The sequence below is a fragment of the Poecilia reticulata genome, linkage group LG17 (assembly GCF_000633615.1).
Source record: "Poecilia reticulata strain Guanapo linkage group LG17, Guppy_female_1.0+MT, whole genome shotgun sequence".
Lineage (NCBI taxonomy): Eukaryota > Metazoa > Chordata > Actinopteri > Cyprinodontiformes > Poeciliidae > Poecilia > Poecilia reticulata.
Genome location: NC_024347.1, coordinates 7,410,416 through 7,423,438, shown reverse-complemented (window position 1 = coordinate 7,423,438; position 13,023 = coordinate 7,410,416). Strand labels below are relative to the sequence as shown.

General features: G+C 40.7%; 1 protein-coding gene across 1 annotated transcript; it reads left to right on the top strand.

The window, feature by feature from the left end:
- Positions 1-1,164: 1,164 nt before the first annotated feature.
- On the top strand, positions 1,165-6,539 carry crsp7 (cofactor required for Sp1 transcriptional activation, subunit 7). Its single transcript, XM_008433442.2, has 3 exons — positions 1,165-1,505; positions 2,964-3,038; positions 3,117-6,539. The coding sequence occupies exons 1-3, from the start codon at positions 1,434-1,436 to the stop codon at positions 4,803-4,805; spliced, it is 1,836 nt and encodes a 611-aa protein (XP_008431664.1). The 5' UTR covers positions 1,165-1,433; the 3' UTR covers positions 4,806-6,539.
- The last annotated feature ends 6,484 nt before the right edge of the window (positions 6,540-13,023 follow it).

The following is a 13,023-nucleotide window of genomic DNA, read 5'->3' as shown; positions in this document are numbered from 1 at the left end:
TATATGGTTTATGGCATAAACCAACAAAATAACAAAACTCAACTATTGTTTTACAGTCTTTTTTTTAAATGTGTTGAGTATGGTGGTACTGGAAAACACAGTAGTATTAATATGCAGCCAATATGTGGGTCACATACAAATTTTTCTCAGTTTGTCTTGGACTCACATTGGGTTTCTTGTATAAGATATGATTAGGTTGACTAAATAAAAACCATATCAGTAAAGTCATTCGGCTGCAGGTCTTGATTGATTATATATATATTTATAAAATCTCTTCTAATACATCTAAAACTCATAAATGTTTCAATTCCACTAAAAGTTTTATGCTTCAGACCAATACAGCAAACGAATGTAACCTGTTTACAATTCCATCTCTTCCATCAATCACAATGGCTAGTGTTCATATCCCCAACTCCAGCGTTTCTAACCATATGGCCAGACAGATTCTAAGAGGAGCAGCAAAAGCAAATGAGTTGGATAAAGAGAGTTTGCCAACAACTGTTGGTATCTTCCATGACGTGTTACTATGAATTTTACTGTGTGCCATTTAACCTGTGCTACATGAAAAATGACCACATATTGTTGTATGAGGACATGGTCCTCCTCATACAATATACTTTGGTCAGAGGCTTCTTCAGATTTGCTATAAGTCTGACCACAACAGGGGATCCTTCTGCCAGTGTGAACAGTGACTATTTGAAAGATACTTAGATGAGTTATGACAACAATTAATTTCCCTCTGGGATAATTAAAATATTTTTTCATTGATTTGAATTTCATTTGAGGCCCATTTTACAACTTATTTTATACCCATGTGGGCCCTAAAAAAGCTGAATAGCAGTGGGCCTTCAGTCATAGAAATTGCTACAAATTATAACACTATGACAGGTTAGTAATGATATTGTTTCAAAACACAGTCACTTAGTTTTTGAAATCTATTTGAACTGTTAGGAAAAGGTAGACATTTATACTGTCTAATTCAGTTTAGCGCCTTTACTTAAGTCCTAAAACTCGTAGCAACTATAATATATTAAACGATAATCTCATTTATATTGAATATTGTAGATTTTTTTTTTTAGTTTATTAATTTTATAGGCGCTCAATCACTGTTGATGGCTCTGTGGATGTTTACTTGACTACGTAAAGACGTCACGGCGCAGACTTTGTATCCCAGCATGCAGCAGGAGGCCGTTGAGAGATCCAGCAGCTGGTAGTTGGAAGAGCGCCGAAGCAGGCAGGAGCCAACGGCCAGCAGAGCCCACACATTTCCTCCTCCATGTGAGATAAACTGACCCGTTTACCTCGCAGGCTACAGAAAATATGCTGTTCGGGCGCCTGATGTGTTCCAGAAGCGAATTTTGAGTCTTCATAGTCAGCCGGCTTTCATTTTGGAGGATTCCTCCCTCCATCCTCCGGATCGCAGCGAACAGGCAATGACAACGGTCTCAGCAACCCCGCAGCAGATGAAGGACCGGCTGCTGCAGGCCATTGACAGTCAGAGCAATGTGAGGAATGCTAAAGCTAACCTTAGCTTGTTTATCTAGACTGTGGCTAACGCGACATAGCAATTTACATCGGAGACGAATTATTTGTTTTTAAAAGAAAAGGCTCGGCAGTGTAGCCGATACCGACGTATCGAGTGTTTCAGAGACAGGACGACACAGGGGCGTCTGAGTTGACAGCTAGCTTTCAAGCTAATTTAGCTGCAGCGCTGCCTTGATTAGACATCTCCCGTTACATACCGTTCCCATGCTAACTCTTAGCCTAGCCTTAATACCACAGCAGCTTTAGAACATACAGCGGTATGAAGCAATACAATGGACTCATTGTATCAATATATGCCAGTGTGAAACAAACGTTAGTTAGAAGTCCTGCTATATATCCGGTACATCGTTTAAGCTGTCAATTCTTCACTAAAGGAGGTCGAAACTAAAAACTAGCTCAAAATGCTAAATCCTGGTTTTAGGAAATAGTCGGGTCCTTCCTTCTCAACTAAGTTGAAAGCTAGCCATAGCATGTTCCTCTAATACAGGTATGTCCACCAACACTGTCTGACGTTAGTGAACACATATTAAATTATTTTATTATTAGTTATTAATATGTTCCTTATGTAATGGCTCAAATACTATACTTTAGTATGGAGGTTTTGAAAAACGTCAGGATTTGGAGCTGTCACTTAGCCATACTTGCTTTGCAACGTCGTTCTTTCTCTGAAGCATACAGTTTAGCTCATTTTGCCTCAGTTTAGCTGGTGCAGTTACACACGACTCTGAGATTTAGGTTTGTCCAAACATTGAGGGGTTTCTATCTTTGGCATTCTTACTTGCTTATTAATCCTAGTATTGGGATTAATAATACTGTTGACTCTGTCTTTTCCAAGTGTTACAGCTTTTATTTAGCGACACATTTTCTTAGAGATACGTTAAAAAGACATTTGGAGCCAATTATTGATATCTGTAAGGTTGACTTGCTGATATTAATAAAAAAGAAGACCATTCATAACTATTTCTGAGCTTTCCTGCATTGAGCTGTCACTTATTGGAGCAGAGGTAGACAAATGATTTTGGAGTTCACATTTCGATTGTCTTCATCAACTTACATTGACATGATTAGCAATGTATCATTAATAACTGTAAACATCTGAACTAAAGTGAATATGTTCAGGTTTTCCTTCAATGCTGAGATTTCTGAAAGGCTGCTAACATTTCCAAATCAGACATGTTCAATAACAGACAAGGCTGAGAAGAAAAGAATAAAACAGAGCAGTTTTGGTACGTTTACTAATCTGAAAAGTATCCGATTTTTGAGTCGAAAGTTAAGTTGGGGCTGATCACACTGGAAGTGGACAGATTCGTGTTACAGCCCATCATTTCGTGTCCCATCTTGACCTTTAATCTGTTAGTTTTTATTTCCTCCTTCTCTTCATTTTAGTTAAATGCACTGTTTACATGTTCTCAATGCAGATACGCGATATGGCGGTTGTATTGGAAGTAATTGCTTGTCTTGAGAAGTATCCAATTACCAAAGAAGCCCTTGAGGTAAGACTTGATATTTTTTCAACGAGCTATTCATGTAGTCACTTCGCAGTTTAACGTATGTGGTTTTGTGTTTTGCAGGAAACTCGACTTGGAAAGTTAATCAATGATGTGAGGAAGAAGGCCAGTAATGAAGACCTTGCAAAACGAGCCAAGAAACTGTTAAGAAACTGGCAAAAACTGATTGAACCCGGGCCGACCGGGCCTGCCAGCGTCCCCGGATCCACCAACGGCAGCTCTCACCCCTGTCGGACGGAGCCCTCTCCTGCAGACCTTTCTGTCTCTGGGAAAGGCGTCCCTGAGGTGAAAACCAGAAACGATGTCCACAACACGTACTCGCCGAAAGCTGAGAAATCAAGCAGCCGTAAGCGGCGGGCGGAGCAGAGAGACAGTGGTGTGTACTTGCCTGAGAAAATCTCCAGGATGTCATCGTATGACAATTCAGTTTCACCGCCCACCAATGGGATCGCGGGCAGCCCAGAGACCCTACTTGACCAGGACGTCATCCCGTCTCCTGATAGATCCCGAATAGACAATCTTGAAAACGACAAAGTTAACAGGATTCCAATAAATGCTGTCAAGCCTCGGCCCAGCTCTCCTGGAGCGGCGAAACCACTTAGCACTTCCTCTCTGATAAAAGTTGCTGTGATGCAACAACAGGCTCGATTGGACGAAGGAGGAGGAGGAGGTTACCAAGCCAGAAGTCCCCGCAGCGTCACTTCCAGTCCCAGGAGTGCTAAGCAAGACTCTGTATCTAAGCGCTCTTCAGCATTCGCAGCTAAAGGAACGCCAATCCCAAGCCCATCTTCCAGAGACTCTCCTTTGCCTTTTTCTCACTCTGTGTCCTCCCCAGGACCAAAGTCTTGCGCAGAGAAGGTGCCGCATTCTTTTCACAGGTCTTCAGTGCCTCCTGCTGCTTCATCAGATATCCTGTCTCATTGCCCAACCCAAGACGTTTCTGCAGTGCCGGAATCCCCGTCGGTCTCACCCTCCCCACTTCTTCCTCAGCTGAACTCTGACCCACACAGATCAACGTTCGAGGGAACCACAGCCATGTCAGATGGCGCGGACGGGACAGCGGTACAGAACTCTGAACATAAAAGGAGAAAGTACAGGCCAAGAGACTTCTCTGTGAACTTGGACGGTCAGAAAGTAGAGGACTCAACAAAGCCTGTGAGGTTAAAAGAACGCAGGATAACGTTTGACCCGGTCACAGGCCAGATCAAACCCTTGGTGCATAAAGAACCTTCTCAATCAGAGGACGTCCCCACTCCAGACCCCGCAGAGTCCCGGCAGAGAGCCCAGAGCGTCGTCCCACAACCCACTGCCACCACCTCGGCCCCAGGCCCTAGTCCGGCCCCCGGTGCCGGCCCAAACCCCTTCCACCAGACCAACTGGAAGGAGCTGTCTCGGAACGAAATCATCCAGTCCTACTTGAACCTTCAGAGCAACGTGCTCACCTCCTCAGGGGTCCAGGCCCCCAGCGCACACTTTTTCATGTCTGAGTATCTGAAAAGGGAAGAGCAGGAGAGCAAGGAGTTGAGGACAAGCCACGTCTTGCAGACGGACTGCCTGACAGGGGACTTACCGGGTGTAAGTCGAGACATCACGGAGGACGACTTGGACAGGATACACACACAGAACTGGCCCGGTGTGAACGGTTGCTACGACACCAAGGGCGCCTGGTATGATTGGACAGAGTGCATATCACTGGCCCCTCATGGGGATGAAAGCAAATTGAACATCCTGCCATACATTTGCTTAGACTGAGAGCATTTGGAAAGGCTGCTGTTTCTTTTTCACTCCTTTTTTCGACTCGCCTCAGAGACCAGATAGTTTGATCTTTTTTTTTGTTTTTGTTTTGTTTGTCCACTGTGAGTTTGGTGAGAACCAGACCTACTAAACCCCCCTCCCCGAGGCTCGTTCTGTGAAAATCTCTTGAGACTTTGGTATTAAAAGCATAATAATTGAAAGAAAAGATAAGTTTGTAATATCAAGGGCTGTTTCTGTTTTGTTTTTTAAACTGAAAGAGACTAGGTCTGTGTTGCAGAGTGCTGCTGCTATGGCAGTGAAGGGGGTAAAAGTGAGGGCAGCGTTATTTCTCCCAACCTGACACGTCACTTCTGTTGGTGTGTGTCGGTCGTCGGTAATGCCGTTTCAGGTTAAAATAATGCTCCTGTTTTGGTTTTCTCTCTCCTCATTCTTGATGGAGGATTTGCAGGATCCAGGGTTTGAACGAAGAGGGGAAGGTTTGGGTTTGGGTTTGGCTGTTCTGTCCAGACCAACATGCTGGTAAAGTTCACTTGGCACAGTCGGCGCTGAACGTGTCCAGAATATCCAAATACTGGAACATATTTAGCAGTTACAAAAGGCTTTATGTGAAATATAGAAAGTAAATTATAAATTTAAGTATACATCTATTTATTTTTGACCAGTTCATTTATGGGATGTTATAAACAGCTTTTCAAAAAACATAAAACTTGATTTTTTTATATATTTTTTTTCAATTTAAATTACAATGTTGTCATCATGAATCTCACCAACTTTTTATTCTTTTTTTCTTTCTTTGAGATTGGCTAAATATTTCCGGTTAGTTACATTCCAAATCAACCATTCAGCAACTTTAAGTCTTTCTGTCTTATAAGAGTCTGTTCAATGTCAGGGCACATAATTCAAATGGTTCCAAAATTGCTGATTACTCATTTAAAACAGCTCGAGGGGGCAAAACCAATCTGGAAGGATGTGTTAAAATGCTCAAACCCATTTAGTTACTTCTGAAGACATTGTTTGCCTTCTGAAGTTCTGTCATTACTTGAGTGAACCAACCCAGGTGAACGTATGGGTCCCCATGTGACGTTCCCAAAGGTCACCTAGATATTTGCAGGTTGGATTCCTCTTGCGTCCAAGTCGGTGGAAACTTGGACGCAAAAGTTTGATAGTTTTGCATTCAGGATCAATGTTTGATCCTGAATGTTTGATCAGGATCAAACATTCTTGAAATTTCTCATCCGATGAGCAGCAGTATTTGATTTGAGTCCAGTTTAAAAGCACCACTCACTCCCACACTCATGATTTCAATCAAAATCTGCCTCTGTGTAGCCTCTGTTCATTCATTCTTTAGTTTTTTTCTGTTTCTTTTTCTTCCCTACCAATGTGCCTTGGTAAAATGGTAAATTTGGATTTGCTTCCGCATTAAACATGCCTGTCTGTACATTAATGCGCCAGAATCCAAAGTCCCACGATCGAAGCGCCATCCCATGGTACGTGCAGTGATTTCTGTTACTTTTGTACACAGTGATCTGGGGAAAGGTGAAGCTTTCACCAAACTGTAGGCGATGGTAATAAAACAAAAAAATAAAATAAACTGCACAACACAGCTGGCAATAAGGACAAATGCTACAACAGGTTAAGAATCTGTTTTCTGGAGTTCTGACTGGGGCGTCTTTATTTGTTCAGTGTTTAACATCTCTAAATTGTTTGAAAAATAAATGATCTAAATCTTCAGTTTCCTCACCTGGTTTGTGGCTCTTTCAAGGCGGTTCTGGATCATGGAGCTTCCTGTTATGTTGACGTGTTAAGGTCTAATTTTCAAGTGGATTAGTGACTATAGGTTTTGAGAGTGAAATTGTTTCTTAAACCTTTTCAGTGGTATTGGATCTTTATTTTATTTTTTGTCAGACGTTTCTATGGTAACTGAACTTTTAATATTAAACCTTTTAAAGAACTCACACAAATAACTTAACAATGGATCCAAAATGTCAGTGCCTTCAGGCCTCAGCCAGTTAGTATTTGAATTTTAAGAAGAGAAGCTTGTATTCATTACACGGTGATCTGTTTCAGGTGTTTATTCTGGTTATCTATTGCAGCTAGTAGAATTGAAAGACTAATAAACTGTACTGGAGAGTTTATGCAGTAAATATTTGAAGTTAGTATTTTTATATGAATGACTGTCAGTGCAGTGGTCAGCCTGTGGATCTGAGGCCCAGCAGGTTTCTGTCAGCTGGTGTTTGGTTCCAGCCTCTGTTCTCTGGAGAAGAAGTGTGTGTCGCGGCTCTGCTGCAGTACCCCAAACTTGCTATTATACCTGTTGCTTTGGAACTTTTTGCTAAGATGTTTTCCTTCCACTCAACCGTCAGTTGATATACTTGCATGTGGCACTTGATAATTAGATTTTTCAGCAATAGCCACAAATATATTTTTTGACTTGGTCTAATATTCTAGTTTTATAAAAAAAAATCATAAGCTATAAGTCATAATGATATTAAAGAGAAATGTGAAACTTCATTTCTTCCTTCTGGTAAATTTAGTTTTGAATATGAATCGTAAACGGAATTAGATCTGAAACCCAGGTGCACCCAGCAGTCTTTTTATCTGAACTCTGCTTTCAATTAGGGACCAACAATGACTTCTCTGAAAAGATTTTTTGATGATGATGATGAAAGCTGTAAAGACATCCGCTCAGTAAACTGGGTTGTTCATTTGGTTGTGTCACACGAATGCGGAAGAGGGTCGATTACTTGTTTAAATTTACTTTCAGTTACAGCGTGCATGAAATGTACTGGCGACCTGACCCACCTCTCACCTGTTGATCGCTGGCTAGTAAGATAACGGATGGATGGATGAAATGTGAACACAGCTGAGACACAAGAACCAACAACTTATAAATACTAACATGTTTATTAAATGCTTTTCGATCATTTACAAAATACTAGTGTAAACATAAAAATGATCTCATTCGGTTGTCTGCAAACAACAAGAAAGGAGATGGAAACAATTCAAGAGGTGAACTGTGTTTGAATTATTAAATACTTCTGCCCCCCAGTATTTCCAGAAGGGGGTGCAAATAGTCCAGTTTGTGTCAAAAATGTGTTATGTAAGCGGTTATTGCTCAGCGTAATATGACTTTAGTTGGAAGAACTAATCTGAACGGTCACACAATGTATCAAGACCCCAGATGTAATATTTTTTTAAAAACCTAAACAGCCATTAAAAATGAGCTCTGTGTCTGACCACTTATGACCACTACTTGCCCTTTGAGACTCAGTTTGGTTGCTTAATCATGTCGCACATTTAAACTCTTTACATACTATCTGACGCGGATATCTGAATGTGTAATGATCCTCCCTTCCTGTGACAGAGCCAACTCTGAGTACACCTGGATGACGTCATCAGGAACACAGCTGTGGCCTGATCATGACAACACAGACACAGAGAAACTCCACCTGCTGTGAGATCAGAGACCAGACTAGCTGCCATCGCAGCAGACACGGTCTGTGAGAAGCACATGCAAGTTATTATTATTATTAATAATAATAATAATATCTGAGTTTACAAGTGAGTAAAGTCCTCTGAATTTAAGTTTGAAATTGTTCCCTGATAAAGCTATGTGCTTTATCACATTGCTTTATCAGCTATGTGATAAAGCAAAACCATATCTTTTGTTGGGGTTAGTCTAAGATCGTCCATCTTTTCCACGGAGTGCGGAGGAAGCTGTGATGTGATTTATATTCGTTATATTTATCTAGTTTAAATATTTTTATTCCCAGATTAAGAAACTGGTAAGTCTGAAAGATGTAAAAACTAACAGGACATCAACACTTTCAAAAGTGCTGATGTGTTTACGGACATCAGTATACTTGCATGCCATCTGAAGCTAGACGTGATGAAAACTTCGGCATTACGTCATGCCAACAGCTTGCTATCTTCACTGCTTTAAAAAAACTTTTTTCCCCCTGTGACTCAGAAAAGTGCGACAATCCGTCTCGTCCGCTGCACGTCTGGTATGCAGGGTGGGCCCTATGGATCACTCCCCCATTCAGGAATTTGGGAAGTTTCCTTCCATATAAGGACTTTTCGATATAAATCGCGACCAGAGGAAGAGAAGGGGGAGGTGGAGCCAAGGATCGATTAACAAAGTTAAACCAAAGAGTACATAAAGCAGCAAGAGAAGTCCTTTCTTAATATTTGTGTGGAAACTTTTCAAACGATCCCCTTATAATTCCCACAGAAACATGTCTTAAGATAAACTCGGAATAATGCACGTGCACCATGACTAGTAGAGTTAAGGCTAATGCTAAAGTCAAACGTTGCTAGCAAACTGAACTTCTTAATCCTGAGGAACGTTGCTAATGAACAGCTGTGGTTGTTAAGGAAAGGTTTATGCCATCTTATTAAAATAGATTAAAAACCCTACTTGCTATCTCACTCATATTTCTTTCCTTAAATAATATTGTCATATTATGTTTTAAACAATGGAATTCAAGCACTTAGGACAGAATTGAGAAGCATCCTTATTGTCCCAAAGGTAAATGGAAGCATGCATACAGTGGGGAGAACAAGTATTTGATACACTGTTGATTTTTCAGGTTTTCCCACTTGCAAAGCTTGTAGATGACTGTAATTTTTATCATAGATACTCTTCAACTGTGAGTGATGGAATCTAAAACAAAAATCCAGAAAAATACAATGTATGATTTTTAAATAATTAATTTCCATTTTATTGTGTGAAATAAGTATTTGATCATCTATCAACCAGTAAGAATTTTGGCTCTCACAGACATGTTAGTTCTTCTTTAAGAAGCCCTCCTGTTCTCCACTCATTACCTGTATTAACTGCACCTGTTTGAACTCGTTACCTGTATAAAAGACACCTGTCCACACACTCAATCAATCAGACTCCAGCATCTCCACAATGCCCAAGACCAGAGAGCTGTGTAAGGACATCAGGGATAAAATTGCAGACCTGCACAAGGCTGGGATGGGCTACAGGACAATAGGCAAGCAGCTTGGTGAGAAGGCAACAACAGTTGGTGAAATTATTAGAAAATGGAAGAAATACAAAATAACGGAAAATCTCCCTCGGTCTGGGGCGCCATGCAAGATTTCACCTCGTGGAGCATCATTGATCTTGAGGAAGGTGAGGAATGAGCCCAGAACTACACAGCAGGAACTGGTCAATGACCTGAATAGAGCTGGGACCACAGTCTCAAAGAAAACAATCAGTAACACTCTACGCCGTCAAGGATTAAAATCCTGCAGTGCATGCAAGGTGCCCTTCCTCAAGCCAACGCATGTCAAAGCCAGTCTGATGTTTGTAAATGACCATCTGAATGATCCAGAGGAGGAATGGGAGAAGGTCATGTGGTCTGATGAGACAAAAATAGAACTTTTTGGTTTAAACTCCACTCGTCATGTTTGGAGGAAGAAGAATGATGAGTACAACCCCAAGAACACCATCCCAACCGTAAAGTATGGCGGTGGAGACATCATTCTTTGGGGATGCTTTTCTGCAAAGGGGACAGGACGACTGCACCATATTGTGGGAAGGATGGACGGGTCCATGTATCGTGAGATTTTGGCAAACAACCTCCTTCCCTCAGTAAGGGCACTGAAGATGGGTTGTGGCTGGGTCTTCCAGCATGATAACGACCCAAAACACACAGCCAGGGCAACTAAAGAGTGGCTTCGTAGGAAACATCTTAAGGTCCTGGAGTGGCCTAGCCAGTCTCCAGACCTGAATCCAATAGAAAATCTTTGGAGGGAACTTGAAGTCCGTGTGGCCCAGCGACAGCCCCGAAACCTGAAGGCTCTGGAGGAGATCTGTATGGAGGAGTGGGCCAAAATCCCTGCTGCAGTGTGTGCAAACCTGGTCAAGAACTACAGGAAACGTCTGATCTCTGTAATTGCAAACAAAGGTTTCTGTACCAAATATCAAGTTTCTTTTTTCTGGTGTATCAAATACTTATTTCACACAATAAAATGGAAATTAATTATTTAAAAATCATACATTGTATTTTTCTGGATTTTTGTTTTAGATTCCGTCACTCACAGTTGAAGAGTACCTATGATAAAAATTACAGTTAGCTACATGCTTTGCAAGTGGGAAAACCTGAAAAATCAATAGTGTATCAAATACTTGTTCTCCCCACTGTACATGCATCCATTCCATCCAGGGACGGATCTAGAAAAATATTTATGGGGTGACAAGAGGGGGGCAGGGATTTTTTCAGGGGTGGCAGTATATATATAGTATATATATGGCAGTATATAATAGTGTTTTTAACTTGCATTGTTTCAAAATGAGCTTCATGTAGCACCAAGGCTTAAATACAAGTTCTTAATGTAGTGTAGTTATTTTTACGTCTTTCATTCTCCTGCTAATATGTATTACTGGACTGGACAGCACCTATTAGTCGCTATGTGATTCATTGTGTCCAGAAAACCATTTTATCCCAATACAGGATAAGGAGAAATCTGACACGAATATATTTGTAGCGCCATCATTTGTTATTGGATATATCTATTAAATATGACTTAAAATAAAGATTAGAAAACTGATGTTTGATAAATTCTCCATGGTACAAATCTATAAACAGTTTAGTTTGTTAGTTTTGTCAAGATGCAAGAAGGGGTGAATTTCCCTGATATTGGTCAATTGTTTTATTTTAAATATGCTGTAGGAGCCGTAGTTTGATGACTGTTATAAATATCACCACATTTTACGAACAGAGGGGATTAGCTCAGTTTTTGTCGCTTGTTTTTAGGAAATGCAGCGACTGCAGTGCGCCACAATAAAGGTACAATAAAGCTGATAAACAGGTGAAGAACCAAACTAGACAGAACCACTTCTGATTGTTTGCCAAGCCAAACATCCAATAAAAGTTCCACCAAGCCACTAAAGGCACTGGGGTCATGTTTCTCRACACGGGCAAAACAAGGTTCAATGTCCAAACTTATTGATTGTTCTTGGTGATTTATTTTCCTCTTTCACCAAACAATTACAGAGATCAAACTTTCATTTGTTCTCGTGCTACCACTCTTAAAAACCATCGGCCCAAAACCCAAATGCCTGCTGGTCCTTCACCAGGCCCCTGCACTTATAGAAAGTGGACTGACCCACATTACTTCCTGTCTAAATTTAGAAAATAAAACAAAAATAAAATTTTAAAAAGTAAATAAAATCAACAATTAGCCTACAAATAAACTCTGTAAATAATACAAAAAAATAGAAATTTAGGAATAAAGTAACAAAATTTAAATGGATAAAGAAATAAAGAAAAAATAGCTCCAGCAACTTCTATTCCGCCTTTTCTTACTCTGTATGTCGGTATTACGCACGACCCGTTGCCATAGCAACCGACAAAACAGCTCAACCAGCAGATAAGCAGAGATTACCGATCAGGGAATCAACACCAAAAAAAACAAACAATTCGAGGTGAGGCAGGCAGTTCTCGTGCCTCATCGCTGGGGGCGCTCAGGAACCCAGACATTGTGACTACACAACTGCAGAGTAAGAGACAGTAACAGCGCTCTCATAGAGCGATCTAGCCATACAGAACCTGCGCTGATACAGAGCGAGAAAGACGTGGTTTTGAGTTGTACTTTAACGGTTTCTCCCTTTGCTGTTAAGCACAGCACGAAATTAATAATATCTACCTGTCTAAGTTTGATTGCGATAACGGAATTATTCTGCGGCTAAGCATCACGTGTTAAAGAATAGTCTTTTTGCCCTCCAGCATTGTACGCATGCGCGAAATAATTGATTATAATTAAGTAGGTGCCTCACCAGCTATGAACCTCACCGCACGTCACTGATACATACATACATACATACATACATACATACATACATACATACATACATACATACATACATACACACACACACACACACACACACACACACACACACACACACACACACACACACACACACACACACACACACACACACACACACACACTGTGGTTTTCAAATGTCTTAAAAGCCCTTGAACTTTTCCGTATTTTGTCACATTACAACCTGACTGAAGATAGGAATCTTGCTTAAACAGCCTTATCAAATTATATAATCTATGACTAGATGTAAATGATAGTTTTCTATAAAAGGAAAGAATAACCAGCTTTGTCCAAGCTCCACCCAAAAAAAAATCCACCTTCATGTGGTGGTTTAAATTGCCCCGGTAAACCACACGCAGAAACAGGCGGA

Coding starts and splice junctions, on each gene's coding strand:
- crsp7 (XM_008433442.2), top strand. CDS start 1,434: ATGACAACGGTCTCAGCAACCCCGCAGCAGATGAAGGACCGGCTGCTG. Junction 1,506..2,963: donor CCATTGACAGTCAGAGCAAT/GTGAGGAATGCT, acceptor TTCTCAATGCAG/ATACGCGATATGGCGGTTGT. Junction 3,039..3,116: donor TTACCAAAGAAGCCCTTGAG/GTAAGACTTGAT, acceptor TGTGTTTTGCAG/GAAACTCGACTTGGAAAGTT.